The sequence below is a fragment of the Stegodyphus dumicola genome, chromosome 1, assembly GCF_044657685.1.
Source record: "Stegodyphus dumicola isolate Sdum_Otavi_A_Nest chromosome 1, ASM4465768v1".
Taxonomy (NCBI): domain Eukaryota; kingdom Metazoa; phylum Arthropoda; class Arachnida; order Araneae; family Eresidae; genus Stegodyphus; species Stegodyphus dumicola.
This window is the reverse complement of record NC_140768.1, coordinates 60,449,192-60,464,425: the sequence shown is the minus strand read 5'-3', so window position 1 is coordinate 60,464,425 and position 15,234 is coordinate 60,449,192. Positions and strand designations below refer to the sequence as shown.

General features: G+C 31.4%; 1 protein-coding gene across 4 annotated transcripts in view; it reads left to right on the top strand.

Annotated features, from left to right (window-relative positions):
- LOC118200612 (glutamate receptor ionotropic, kainate 2-like) overlaps positions 1 to 15,234 on the top strand; it is an 82,514-nt gene that overhangs the window by 25,205 nt on the left and 42,075 nt on the right. For all 4 annotated transcript variants that reach the window (XM_085815298.1, XM_085815292.1, XM_085815281.1 and 1 more), the window contains 4 exons: positions 3,467 to 3,666; positions 6,507 to 6,560; positions 9,406 to 9,567; positions 10,697 to 10,852. In XM_085815298.1, the coding sequence (XP_085671424.1) occupies positions 3,467 to 3,666; positions 6,507 to 6,560; positions 9,406 to 9,567; positions 10,697 to 10,852 (572 nt within the window). The remainder of the gene's footprint in view (positions 1 to 3,466; positions 3,667 to 6,506; positions 6,561 to 9,405; positions 9,568 to 10,696; positions 10,853 to 15,234) is intronic.

Sequence of the window (15,234 nt, the reverse complement as noted above, 5' to 3'; positions counted from 1 at the left end):
ATACAAAACCCTTTATTTTTCACTCTTTACAATAATTTCCGTACTTCGGAATACAGAGACCAACTACTTGTGGTCTGAACGTAAGAATATAAAAATATAACTAAACTCTAACTTAAATTTGGAATAATAAACATGGAGGATTGGCCTTACATTAACAGGAAGCCGTATGTAGTACAGAGAACTGTTAGCACTACAATACGTTTAAAATTATCACGAGGATTAAACCTCTCGCCTGGAAGGCAACTAGCAACTGAGTAAAACTTCTAAGGTAAGCGGCCTGCTTCGACTAACTCCTTCCTCTCTCTCGCTTGGCAAAAAGCCACAACTTAAGTACTTGGCGTTCGCCAGACAAATTTTGCATAAATAAGTTAACGCTTTTAATTCTGGCCGGAAGTACAAAATAAGAAGTGATAGTAAAGATTTAAAATAAAATAAACGTTAGTAAAACTTAAGATCCTTACAAATTATTCGAAAAAACATGTTAATTTTATTCAGATGTCATTTAGAGTTTTTACAGTATCAACTCTAAATACAAATAGTTATTCCAAACTATTGCGCTATTGCCAGTTTTTCACATATTTTATTTAACACATAGCAATTATTTTCTAAGATCGCAAAATTTTTTATACTACTATTATAGAAGGAGAAACAAAAAAATGAATGCTAGAGTAACAAAGATTTGAGCTTCAGATACTGGTAATTAGGCAAACAACAGGAATAACATAGGATCTATACAGAAGAAAGTTATAATTCTCTTTTTCTTTCAATGCAGTTTTTACAGACGTTACGGGCCGTTATTTTAATATCGTTAATCATTTTAGAAACGTACATACAACTCGGGATGTCATACCCTATTCTCCGTTCCCCACCCAGAATAATAAATTTATACCATAAAACTTCAATTTAGATTTTATTATTCCATCTTAATAAGTCTTCTGTGCTGTATTTCAGAAATGACGTACGTTTTTCGTAAATTCTTGAAAAGGGAAACATATCAATAAAAAACATTGTGAAGTTTCCTCATGATTTTTGGAGCAACGTATTTAATTTTTATTTAGTTCCATTTGATTTGTATTTTGTTGCATATTTTTCAGAAAAGTACATAAGTAAAATTTCAGATTTTCTTTTATCCCATTACATGAATGTATTTTCTTTACTTCCATTGTCAGTTGGGCTCATTTAAAATTCTTTTCAGTATGCATATGATTACCGTGAATAAATGCCACTGCAAATGTTATTGCTGAATACTGGTAGTTCGACTGAGGGTTAACCCGGCGAAAGGGGTGTCTATCGTAATTTTCTACGTTGTTCTGAGAGTACATTAATTCATTAAACATTTTTAGACAAAAAACTGCTCTTCAGTAACAATGTTTTTCCAACAAGGGATCAGTACAAATAATGTGTATGTGTATGTGTATGTTAATTATGGCAAAGCACACTAGGGCTATCTGCCTAAGGGGAGGGATGCCTTCGTGGAGGACTTTCTAAGGGAAACTGGCTCGTATACACGTTACACATGGGGAAAACCACGAAAACACCCATGCAGCCAGCCCGTTCGCGGGATTCGAACCTCGGACCGAACTACCAGTGTTCAGCGACTTTACCGCTCGGCCGCTGGTGGGCCAGTACAAATAAAAAAGCATAACTTTGATTATTTTCAGAAATTCGAAGCATGCTTTATAAATTCTGAAAGAAAAATGAGCTCGATGGTTATAATAACTTGGTTTCTTAAATAGAAACTCAAAAAAAAAAAAAAACTGTTTGAAATTTTTATTTTTTTTTAAGGACATTTATTATATATTAATATTTTATTTTAAGGACATAATAAATGTCCTTAAAATTAAAAAAAAAAAAAAAAAGGTCCTAACATTTTAAGGACATTTATTATGTCCTTAAAATAAAAATAAAATATTTTATGTCCTTAAAGGACATAATAAATGTCCTTAAAATAAAAAAAAAAAAAAAAAAGCGACGAAAACACTTTTAATACGATTATACCTGAGTTTTCAAAGAAGGATTTGCTTTTAATTTTAATTCGTTTATAATTATCCGAAGCTGAAAATATCAAGTTTTTAATTTCAGATTGAGTCATTAACTATTTCTTTAACTAACTTCAGTGTAAAAAAAATAAATTTAACAAACTCAATTGTTAACGGTTATTCAGTAGAGAGTATACAATACGTCTTATTAGGAACCGCTTTTATCTATCATACAGTTGTCATACATGTTTATAAAAATCATTTATTAATTATACTGTTAGTTGTATAAAACAGATACATAAAGATAAAATATTTGAAAATATGGTAAAATTATTTTTAAATATTACAATTCTTATTATCCATATGAAATAAATTGAGGTTTCAAAGACAAATTAAAGATCTCTGTCAATACTGGCAGCAGTCAATAACTAAATGGCTGAATAGTGTTATGAAATTATAATAAAACGTGAAGTGATGTTGCGACCATACTATGGTCGTTTGTAACTTATAAAAGCTTGAATTTCTATCAAAGGTTTAGCTGCGAATTAAAGCAGAAATCATAAATAAAATGGAAATTTGCTTATGCGTTTCTGGTTTGAAAACTCTTTATAAGATTCGTTTTTCATAAATCCCAAAATTTTATTTAGAGTATAATAAAACTATTTTTTGTATTAATTATAATGCAAATTATGGAAACTACAAATAAAAAAAAATCTGAAAGGTTTCAGATTTTAAATTGCGTCCAAACCGGCGTTTTTTAACGTTTTGTGTGTTACCTTTATTTATTAAATATCATGTTCTTTGCACTTAAACCATAAAATTCAGTTCAGCAGCAATGTCGCAAGATAATTTTAAAATGAGCATATCTTTAGAATTTCTGATACACAGTTCCGCGCCCGCTGGAGATAAAAAAAATTTTTTTTCCCCACCGTAGAGTGTTGCCATTGCTCGCTTTTAAATCGTTGAGTTTGCTACTCAAAAATTCGTTAAAGTTTTACAAAATATGAAATCGCTAATAAAACAAATTCTAAATTTCAAATTTGGTCTTCCACATGCCTATATTCGTAGGAGGATTATGTCATTTAAAATTTGATGGCTCTAGGTACCGTTGTTCTATCACAATGTGAGAAATATGCATACATTTATGCAGATTTTTCATTATTTAATTTCTTCAAATATAATGCAGGACTCTAACATTTGGTGGCAACAGTTTGAAAAGTGAAACGGACATTTATAGTGATTCAACGCAAAATCGCAAAATAATTGTCCTTCAGGGACAAAGCTCATTTGGACTAAAATGATTTTAAATTACCTGCCTTTTTTTTTAGGCAACTAACTATTTATGCACGTACATGCGAATAGTTAAAGCTTGGTAAGAAAATAGCTGCTGTTCAAAATGTTTTCTAGTTAAATACTTTTTTAGATAAGTTCTGTGAATCACATTTCATAATTATCGTTTTAAGTTATTATATTGTATACCATTTTAGCAATTGTTCGAATGAAGGAATTTTTAATCGAAGGCGAGAAGCAGGAATGGAAGATCAAACTGTACAAGTTTAATCATTCCTCATCATTTCGAGATACGTTCTGGAAGATCAAACGATCAGTGAAGTTACAAAGGAAAGAACTGAATATTCATATAGTCCTTGATGTTTCCAGGGAGAACTTGTACACTGCTATGAAAGCAGTAAGTCAAGCTTGATATTTTTATTACTCGTTGATATTCTTATGAATATGTGATTCTATACAAATAAAGCTTGGTTATTAATATATTAACATAACGGTTACACAAACCGAGAAAATACACAAGAATCAAATCTCCGTTGCAAATTAAATAGGGAAATGGAAAGAACTTGCGCCAGAGTAAGCCTTGTCTCGGGCCTTACACACTCGCTAAGCTAATGAGGCTTTTCGTAAATAAAGATGATTAATCAATTCATGCAGTCGGTACGCATTCCCCCCCCCCGAGGGTTGACTTAGGTGAATGCTTGGGAAATACTGGTTAGGATCTGTACCTAGGCAGTCTCAACTACGGGGGTATATAATTTGACTTCACAGGACTACAGCCCGAGTATTGTAGTTGGGTTGGTTCAGGCTTGGCAGGGACCGTACTGGTACAGTCCTGTCTGTTCCTTCGGCTGTGGTGGAGCTATATGGAAGATTTGTCGACTGACCCCATTCAGTTCTCGTGGCGGGGACTGACAAAGTGGACAGAGCACCTATCTACAATGTGGTTTTGCCGATGGAGTGGTGCCCGGAGGCAAGGTGCCCGGAGACAAGTTTCAAAATAGCAACGTTTTTCGTTCTGCCCAATGCTTCGTAAAAGCTGGGTGGGGACTGCGGGGGTTGCGCCCGCGAGAACGATGTCCCACGGACGATGGATGTTTCGAACTCTAAATGGGTCCCGTATAATGAGGACCTGGAACGGAGGTTCTTCGTCTGGTGTGTCAGTCTGTATGCATAGCAGAGTAACGGTCAGCAACAGCTGCCAAAAGCACACTCTTTAACCCTTCGATTACATACTTTAACTAATTTTCTAACTGGTTACAGTTAACGGAAATAGAAGTTATAGTAATAACAAAGTAATATGATAACTAATTAACTTGAAGCCTTACAAATTTACGCCTCTTTGTACTCTTCTTTTGTGAGAAGCTGGAAGAGATGAAAATAAGTTTGTTGTTAAACAGCAGTGCTTTGAGCAGATTTTTTCTGAGAAATTTTTAGACTTGTATTTGTAAAAACAATAAACTTTTATCTTTCACTTAAGCATCATTCCCTAGGAAAGCATTCTTTTTTGTAATTCTCATCATTTAGTAAGACAAAGACGTTATGCTACATTGCTGGAATTATTCAAAAATGTTTCTCAATAAATAAGGAACTGAAGAGCCGCCGAATGCACTCAAGTCTTCTGTGTGAAAACTTCAATAAACGTGCACTTTATAAAATTTAGTGAAAGTAATTAAACTAGTAAACATATTAATATGTATAATAGAAATTTATTATTCATAAGTATTAGAGAAATGTACATATATTACAAATAGAAATTTATTATTCATAAGTATTAGAGAAATTTACATATATTACAAAGTGCGTTGCATAAAATCTGAAATATTATTAATATAAAGAACAAACCCCTTTAAATAATTTTATTAACGAGAAAACAGGGTTGGAACAAATATCAATTGGCCTTTTAGAAAACGAAATTCCAATGAATGTTTGTCTTTCAAACAGTCGTCTTGTGATGTCATTTTACGAAAAATTGAAACATACAGAAATTAAAGATTAAGATGAAAAGTAAATATAGAGGGCGCTACACAGTATTAAGTACAAGAAAACATTATACGCATAACAAATTAATTTGTGTAATTTTCACCATGTATAAATAATAAAAAATGAAAAATAAAAATCAGAAAATAAATACTGAAATGGAAGCGTCCGTGGATAACAAAACAATCTCAGGCGAGGCATCCCCTATTAGCGTACATTAGTAATAGTACAGTTAGTAACTTTTCAGCAATGTATCTTAAGAGTTACATAAACGATTAGCTTAAAATTTTCATGCTTTTGATTAGTAAAAATGACATTATACTTTCAACTACTAGGTTTCTTGTCGTGATTCCCATATAGTGATGTCAACTACTTTTTGTGACTCCTGTAATCACTTGATTTGCTCACCATTTCATTAGAGTTTAATTCAAGTTAGCAATTAGCTATGCAAAAATTCAAATCCAAATTAGGACCGATGTTGAAAAGTTGGGTTTTTCTGATATAGTACTTGAATAATTTTTATTTCGAAAATTAAAAAATATAAACAGTAGGCTCCTCCACCTCCTCAGTGGTACGATACATCGGCGTGGGGCCCTGGCTTTCTGAAGAATTTTCTTCCAGACCTCTCTTTTCTTGGCCATGGTCTTCCAGTTAATCACTCTTAAAGTGAAGAGGTCTTCTTCCAGGCAATCTACCCATCTGAGGTTGGGTCGGCCCCTAGTTCTTGGGCCAGGAATATTTTCTGCGTTGTGCGCTCCCAGTTCATTCTAATAATGTGGCCAGCCCATTTAATCCTTTGGATTTTCATGTATTTCACGACGGGTTCTTTGTGGGTACGGTGAAGCTATAAATTTGTGTGTCTGTGCCAGACACCATCAACTTGTATTCCTCTAGAAATAGCTCTTAGTATCAAAAATACCAGAATTACAATAATATATAGTAAAATAGTAAGTATAAAATTACTGCTGTGATTAAGAATGATCAGTATTTTAAGCATAAGAGCGACCAATATTTTTATCAGACACATTTAATTCGAATAACTCATAGATAGTCTTGGTGCCAAAACGTTTCTCTCTCGGAAACTGAATTTATAACGAAAATATCAATATATCATAATTTTATCTGCTCAAATGTGTCCTTGATAAATGTAAAATTTACAAACAATTTACAGCGTAGCAGTGAACTATATTGCGACTTTCACTGAAATATATTAGTAAATAACATTACAGAGTTCTACTTCTCAAATGATTCTTTTTTTAGGCTCAACAAGTTGGATTAATGACTGAAGATCAAAAATACCTCATAACTAATTTGGTGAGTATCTGTTTGCTAATTAATTTTTTTATTTATATTTTATGATACATTCCAAATCATTTTAATAGAAATTTAGTGAAAACGCACAAAACATGCAACGTTTAAGAGTTGAAAATGAACAACTAAAATATGTATTAATTCATAAAAAGTGCAATGCTTGTTTAAAGAAAAAATGATAAAATATCTGTCACTTGCCTGTCATTCTACTCTTGAGAGCCTGTTTTCTTCTTCCCTTCGATTTGTCTGAAACTATGTTTCTAGGAGTTAAAAAAAAGGGGAAAGGAGAATTTCTAAAGTTAGCAAAGAAACCTAATGCTGTTATCACATCTAACGATGCATGAGGAAAACAAGCTTCATCTTGTCCTATCATTAGAGCGCTCCTAGCCGAAACATGTTTCACCGGAACTAATGTCCCGGCTAGCTAACGTACGCCATTTTACAACTTCGAGAGAAAATGTTAAACTTGTTTACTTCCCTCGTAAGTTTTCCCCAAAGAACTGGTTTTCGCTTTAACCATCTAATCAGACATTCGGTAAATGAAAAGTCGGTTTGATGATTGAAAATAAAATGTGTATCATCATTTTCTATAATAAATAGTTAATATATAAGTAAATAAACTATACTTATAATGCAAGATTTTCAAATCCATTTGTTTTCAGAAATTTCGATTTTTGATTTTTTTCCTTTGCAGTCTATTTTAAACTATAGAACAATCAGCTGCCAGACAGTCCTTGACAAAAATAAGAGTAAAGAAAGTATTTTGATATAGAATCCATGAGATTATAAAGTCATTTCTTTTTAAATATCGTAGTGGTGTTTGTGTAACAAAGAACGAGAACATTTCTTCACATGAACACAAAAGACTATAAAAAATTACCATAAGAAATATATGAGAAAAATGGTTTCACTCTTGCTTTACATTTTTATCAAGCTGCTCGGTAAATAAGCTTCAAGTTCGAATCTCAGATGCCGTGTAGATAATTAGATGACTGTGAAGTAAGCGTTCTTAAAATCTGTTAGTTCGAAAATATTTTCGAGTGGTTGATATAAAGAGTAAAGGGCCTCGGATTCTAATTTTGTGTTGTTCTTGATCAAAATTGGAATAAAGATAGATGAAGCCATAATCTTGTTATTGTTACAATTTTAATGCTCATACTATGTATAATTTTTCGAGTATAAGTGACTTTTTATATATATGAAATTATATATATATATATAATTTACTCTTTTTACTGCACAATTTTCCAAAGGTCACCCAAAAATCAAATAATTGTAAAAACCCGAAATCATCATCAAAACCATTCGTTTGATTAAAATAAAATGCATTCGAGCAGAACAAGATCTAATTCAAAATAATATTATTAATAATAATAACAATAATAATCTAAGGCTCAAGTTTATTCTTAGATTATTATTGCTCAGACTCTAAAGCAACATCTTAATGTGATGAGAGCACTATCTTAGTGCGGTGAAAGCATAAAAGCCAGTAAAATTCCAGTAAAAATAAATTCCAGTAAAAAATAATAAATTGTAAATGAAAAAAAAAAAAAAAAAAAAAACCAATAAGTTACCTTTATTTTTACTGGAATTTTACTGGCTTTTTAGTCTTCTTGGAAAACTGGGTAGTTTTGCTTTGCTTGTAGGAATTGGACTGATAGAGACACAAATTAGTTTATAGTTTATTGAAGTTTTACTTTGCAAATGTGTGTCACTGTCAGTTCAGAAACAGGCTGATCCATTTACTTCTTTCCTTACCCCCTGATGAAAATATGGCTAAAGATTAAATTCTTTTTATTTCATTTTTTAATTACTTTTCCTCAGAATACTTTCCCTCGGGGTAAGTCTTTCTTAAAATGCCTTATTACTTTGGATGGAATATGGATCCATGTTTCGGATACAGACACAACTCAACAAGAGAATGACGACGGACTGTGGAAGCAAGAGCGAAACAAATAATTTACAGTCAGTCAAAAATTAAGGTAACGTTGTTTTCTTCGATTGTCGGGGAGCTGTGCATCACTAATTTCTACCAACTCTTTAAGTTCTTCACAGAAAGTATTATTTGAGTATTTTGAAACATTTCTCTAAAGCAATTTATAGAAAACAGCCCGAATTATTGCAATATAACTTATATATTTTATATGAAGATAATGTACTTGTTCAAAATACTCTTATTGTTTGTGAATGTTTAGCCAAAAATTAGCAAATACGAATTCGCGAGCTCCATATTCACCTGATGTGGCACCATGTCACAATTTTCCTCTTTCCATATTTGAAATTGCTACATCGTGGTTACCATTTTAGTTTATTGATGTAATTAAAGAAAATTCGATGTGAGTTCTGAATAGGTAGCTTAAAAAAGATTTTAAAATATGTTCCCAGGAATAGGGGATTATTATGAAGGGAATGCGCGTTTTATGGAATCCTATGCTTTACAGCAAATAAAATCTACTGTTTCTAGTCTTAACAGAACGGTGTAATTTAATGGTTCACTTCTCTAGTATGTTATTTACTTTAAAGCTTTTTCTGTAAATAAATTCGTATAATGAACCTTGTATGAAAATATGAATTTTGAATTAAGTAACAGTTTCATTTTACACGCAACTACCGTCAAATTTGTCAAAAGTTTCAGTTAAAATTTCCGAAGTTAGTTCTGAAAAGTTCTTCTGAAGACTAAGATGGATAATGAGCAAAGTACTTTGCTTCTCTTGTATTCTACTTTTGTATGTGAACCTTGCTGACCACAATTGCACTTCTTCGAGTGTACTGTTCTAGAATGATATATTTAGAATGTGTTTCTGCTGATGTCGTATTATTAACAATTAATTTTGAATTATTGTTTCAGGATTTACACACTATCGATATGGAGGACTTTCAGCATACGAAAGCTAACATTACCAGCTTGAGACTAGTACAAGAGGAGACAGCCGAATTCCAGATGGTACTGGAGGAAGTGAATTACAGACTGACTCAGCGGAGGGATGAACAACCCCTCAAAACATTGAAGGTCACACATTATTTGCAGTAAGATACTAAATTTCCTGAATGAACTCAATATGTTTCACGATTTGAATGTAAAAATGCAAAAATAAGAAATGTATTTTTCGCCAAAATATGTTTTGAAACATATTTTTGAGATAATATAAGTTATCCTGTTTAGTAGAATTTTTGAACCAAACATAGTGAAATGAGGTGAAACCGTGACATATTTTATATTACTTATGACTCTACATTCATAGGATTTTAAATAACATTCGAAATATGACTTAATGAATTCATATTAAAGAGTATTTTCTGAACTCTATGTTCCCTCTGTTTAAACGGTTGCAAGGAATTATCAATTTCCCAGTGCCTGCTTTTATAGTGCAAATAAATATGTAATAACTTTACGGAGGCATTCAACTAATAAAGGCAGAAATAAAAAATTGGGGGAACAATAATTTGTCTCCATTTGAGTCTCATTTCCTGCCTCTCAAACGCCCTTTTAAGAGGAGGATAATATAAGGAATTTTCGCTTATCTCATTGCGTACTCTTATGATGCAATTTGTAGCAGGTCCTGCTATCCTCAAAAGATCCAGAATTCGAATCCCGGCAATGATATAGTTAGGTTTTCATAATTTTATGCGAGGGTATAGTTAATTTTTCATAGTTCCATAATTTTTTGTTAGTTTCAAAAATTCTAAAACGCCGTAAGCTAAGTGCCATTGTGCGGTTACCTTATTAACTTTAAGCTGCCAAATTTCCAAATCAACAGTTAGAAAATCAAATAGAAGAAAGACTTCAAGAAGCAGTGGACAAAAGAGGATATCTTCGAGTTAATCGTAGGTAGCAGAAAGACAAGAATATATGAGTTCTGTTATCATCAAACAGTTCAAAGTTTAGGCTTGTTTCTCACTCGTGAAATTATCTTTAGTTTCCCCTCTTCCGAGAAATACGAAACGTCATTTTAATGAACTGTTTCAAAGCCAATCAAATAATAATTAAAACTTTGACTGATGTTCAAATTAATGTTTGCATTTTTTTTTATTTGAGAGCTAATGTTTTAACCATTGTTATTTAAAACGCAATGTGTTTCAATGAAATTTTATGATTTTCTAAAATATTTTCTTTCTATTTTCATATTTCATCTCGTTAGACGGAAGCAGCTTTGTTGTATGATAGTGTCCGGCTTTTATCTTATGCTCTGGAGCAAATGAATCTGGCAAAGAATATTACCAGTATCCCACCCATTTATTGCAAGTCTATGAATAAAGGAATAGATGGAACAAGTCTCGTTAATTTTATGAAAAGCGTAAGTAGGCTCTTGCCAATGCAATTTTTTTATAGGGTGGTTATAATTAAAGTTACCTATTTAGACCCTTGTAGAACCGGTTCTGCCCATTTGATTTTGATGAAACGTGGTATATATGTTACGGTGGAACACCAAAATCTGGAGAATGTTGACTTTCATAGGTGAATGTCAACATTCTCATAGTCTCTTGGTGTATGTCCGAAATATTTTCTAAATACTCTTATTTCTGACTTACACCGGTCAATGTCGACATTCACCATGTACTAATGGTGAATGTTGAACATAAAACAATATTATATTTTCTTCTCCGTAATTCAGTCGCGAATAAACGCACTTGAAACTTGAAATAAGGACTTAAGAACATGAGAACCTAGTATTATTATTAGATTTGAAGAACTTTATTTTCTTTCTGAATTTGTTTGTTATGTATGCAACATACTCTTTAAGTTTCCTTGTAGATGAAGATTTTCTATTAGTTTGCCTTTATTACAAGTCAGATATTCTAAACTGTGAATTTACTCAATTTTATGCCGTCAGCTAGATTACCTTTATCAAGTGTTTTAATTCCATTTCTATGTCTGTGGCCTAACGTAGGATGTAATTTTAGTATGTACTTTATCTTAGAACATGAAGTTACGTACGAAATCATATTTCTTCGTCGAAGGACATTGCAGTCAAATTTTATATGCCTTTCTGAAATTTACCACAAGGTATAAGTATTTTATTCTTTCTAATAGTGCACGTATTACGAAATATTTCAACTTTTATTCGTACATGATTGAACGGAAAGCAAATTATTTCCTAAATCTTGTATTTACAGTAAAACTTTTAAAATTCATTTGTAAAATTTAACCATTTAAATTTGTAAGTTTAAAATAGCTTTCACCAGTACCATGAGAAATTGATTTGGCACCATTGACGATGGTTATTATATGACTATTTGCCTCATTTAATAAAAGGAAAATTTACATTACTCATCAAATGATTTGAAACACCAGAGTCTATAATCCATTCTTGCACTTTTGATTCATGCACATACTCTACGTTTAGAACTTAAGTTGCAGATTCCCAGTTTCAACACCTTCCTTAAAATATGTACTGAATTTGCCTTGAATTTGATTTTATAATTTCTACATTTTGAGTGTTTGCTGTGTTGTGTGAATTACCTTTACAATTTTTTCATATATTTTCCCCCATTCACTTTTATATACATCTATTTTCCAGGAAGCCCTAACTTTGCGATTTAAGTGAAAACACACACTTCTAATATGGTTATTTCTATTACAAAAAGTTCAATATCTTCTAATATTATATTTTGATTTATTCTTTCTCTTACCTTTTAAAGTAATTTAATCATACTTATGAACTTGCTAGTTTCAATAAGTCTACCATATTCATCCATTGATATTATTAGCTTAATTAGATATTGTGGTTTATTTTTAAAGTATTCCAGAGACAATTCAGTTTACTATTTACTCTCAATAACAATTACTAATGGAAAAAATTGGCAAACAATATATTACTTTCTTTAATTGTTTTTACATATACTACGGAGCTACTTAACCTATTTCTGCATTTTTAATACTTTATATATATATATATATAAGAACAAACAATTTATTTATTAAATTTACATGTTCATGAGCTGATATTTATCCATTGATATTTAAATTTACCTTACGTTTTTGGCAGATATATTATGTAAAGCACGTATAATTTGCGAATCTGACATATGTAAGTAAATCAAAGCTTTAGGTTTCCGGTTGTTTCTTAACAAATATAACTAAATTTTTTTTCTTCAAAGACCACACTATTTAAACTTTATTAGTTTAAATTTATTTAAATTTAAATTCCCACACGGAATAGTCTCCACTAGGTAATTTTTCAAATACAACCTGATTATTTAGAATAGACATTATATTTTATTATTTTCTGTTATTGTTAATTTTTAGAACAGACATTGTTTAATTGCAACGGATTATCATGCGTTACAATCACTTTTAAAATTTATAACTAGTATCTTCAACAATAAAAGGTTTTAGCACTTTATGCCCTTGAAATTTCAACTACAGTATACTTTCTTTTCGAGTTTTAAATTTTAGAAGCATGTTTGTAAACAAATTACTTAATTTCTTAACTAAATTAGGCTCATAATCAATGGTGTGACTCCTAAGAAATTTCTCTGGATTGTCTCTCAACAAAAATAGAAGATTATACTTATGCATTGTAAAGCCGATTCTATGACATAACTGCAGCCTGGGCGTTAGCCTCAAAGGCAGCATTCCACAAACTTCAAATTGTACAGAAGAAGATTCTGAGAAGAACTGTAAATGATCACTACCTGAAAAGAAAGTAATTGATCCATGATGACTTAAAAATCTGTCCCATAGTGGACCGCATTAATAAATAATCATTTCTTCAATACTTGACATAGCTGTGATGCTGCAAACTTTTCAGAAGCTCTTAGTAACCAAATCCTTTCAGAAGATAATTTGATCAGTACATTAGCTCCTCACATGTTTAGAGACCTTAATTTCGTGATCTAGCTTTGACTGCTGTAGTTTTCTTGCGCGGTGTGACGTTTGTCTCTCGTCGACTGCTGAGCATACGTGCTTAGCAGTAGGGTTCACATTTCGCCATCTGCTTAGCGTACGTGTAGTACAGGGGACAATGGTGTCCGCACTTTTAATCGTTCTTGGAATTTCAAATGCTCGCTCGTCAAAAGTCATGTGCTCTCAAAGGCTTAATTTGCTTATCTAGCTTATTAAGGTTTTTTCTGAGGTCACATAAGCAACTTCATAATCCGTATCCGTATCTATAATCATTGGTGTCAGCATTTAAATTTTAAAGACCCTACTAAGATGCTGAGCAAGATATTTTCCGGCACAGATAAAATAATCATAAATTGTAAAAAAAGAAGGAATTTTTTTATTTAACTTAATAAAATGGGAAAAAAAAACCACTGCACACCTAGATTATGAAAATCAGAGTTCGCATTTTAGAAACATTTCAAAATCATTAATAAAATAAATATTCAAAAGTGCTTGCATAAATCTCATAACTCAGTCCTTTGAAACATAATATCAAGTCTACTTTCTAGGTCGTGTTCCTGCTGCAGGCACAATTGGGGCTTGGCAGAAGAGTGCAAAATTCGTCGTTTTTATACATTTTGGCGATTCTGCATCGAATTTCTATGCAAAAATACGGAAATGTTCTAACAATATATGTTTTAAAACTCTTATAAATTAACTTAGTGTTAAATGTTTAGATAAACGTTTTTAATGTTACATCATTTATTAGACGATTAAAGTAGAGAGTTGAAAGTAATAAACTCTCTCCAATTTCTCTGTGTAATTTTATGTAAATAATAGAATACCATGCATGGCTTAAACAGGTGACGAACTTAAAAAAATGTTTTTTCTTAAAATTTATTCTAAATAAAGTGTAAACTTCAAAATAGCTCCTTTTTGAATTTTAAATTACTTTTTATGTGAGTTTTCCCTGTATTATGCTTTATTAATTATAACATAAGAAATTAATGCACAAATGCTTTAACTTTATTTGAAATAAAATAGTTTAAGTGAAGGGACTTTAATCACTAAGAAGGTATATTTATAATGAAAACCTGACTTTCCTGTTTGCGAAACAGAAATATGCACACTAAAATTTATAAAGCAAAAATTTCTTTTGCATTAGTAGATTACTGACAATTGATATCATAAACATGTATCGGAAAAAGATTACTAACAACTGATATTACAAAAAGATATCGAAAAAATAAAAAGATGATGTCAAGTTAGTTCGCTTATTTAAAAACCACCGTTTGGATTTCAAATAAGACAAATTAATCAGATTCATTTATGCACATAGAAAATATATTCCGTTGTTAACAAGAAATCCATACGCGATAATAACAATAAAAATTGTAACTATAATAATGAGGAAATTAAAATGGATATTTATTTAATAAATCGCTTTTTATTTTAAACAAAACTACGTAATTTGAACCCTTCTTTATTTTAAGAGCTATATTTATTGAATGCCATTCTCTAAAATATTCACCTGATTTCAAATTGTCACTAATTTGAAAACTTCCAGTCATGTTTCACTGAAACACCTACAGTTAGAAACAAGCCAAAAGATTTCGGAAACTCATAGCTTTGCATATTGAGGGACTGAATCTTTTGTAACTGGAGCAATATAGTGAGGGTTTCATTTTACAACTCTGCGCCCAGCACTGTCACTTGGCTGTGAGAGAATTTGAAAAATGAAATTTCTAAATGCTGAATTGAAGAAATGGCCTTCCGGAACCTGTTGTTCCATTTTGACAACCTCATTACTCCGAGCTCACAGTATGTGATTTCTTTTTATGGGAGTTCATC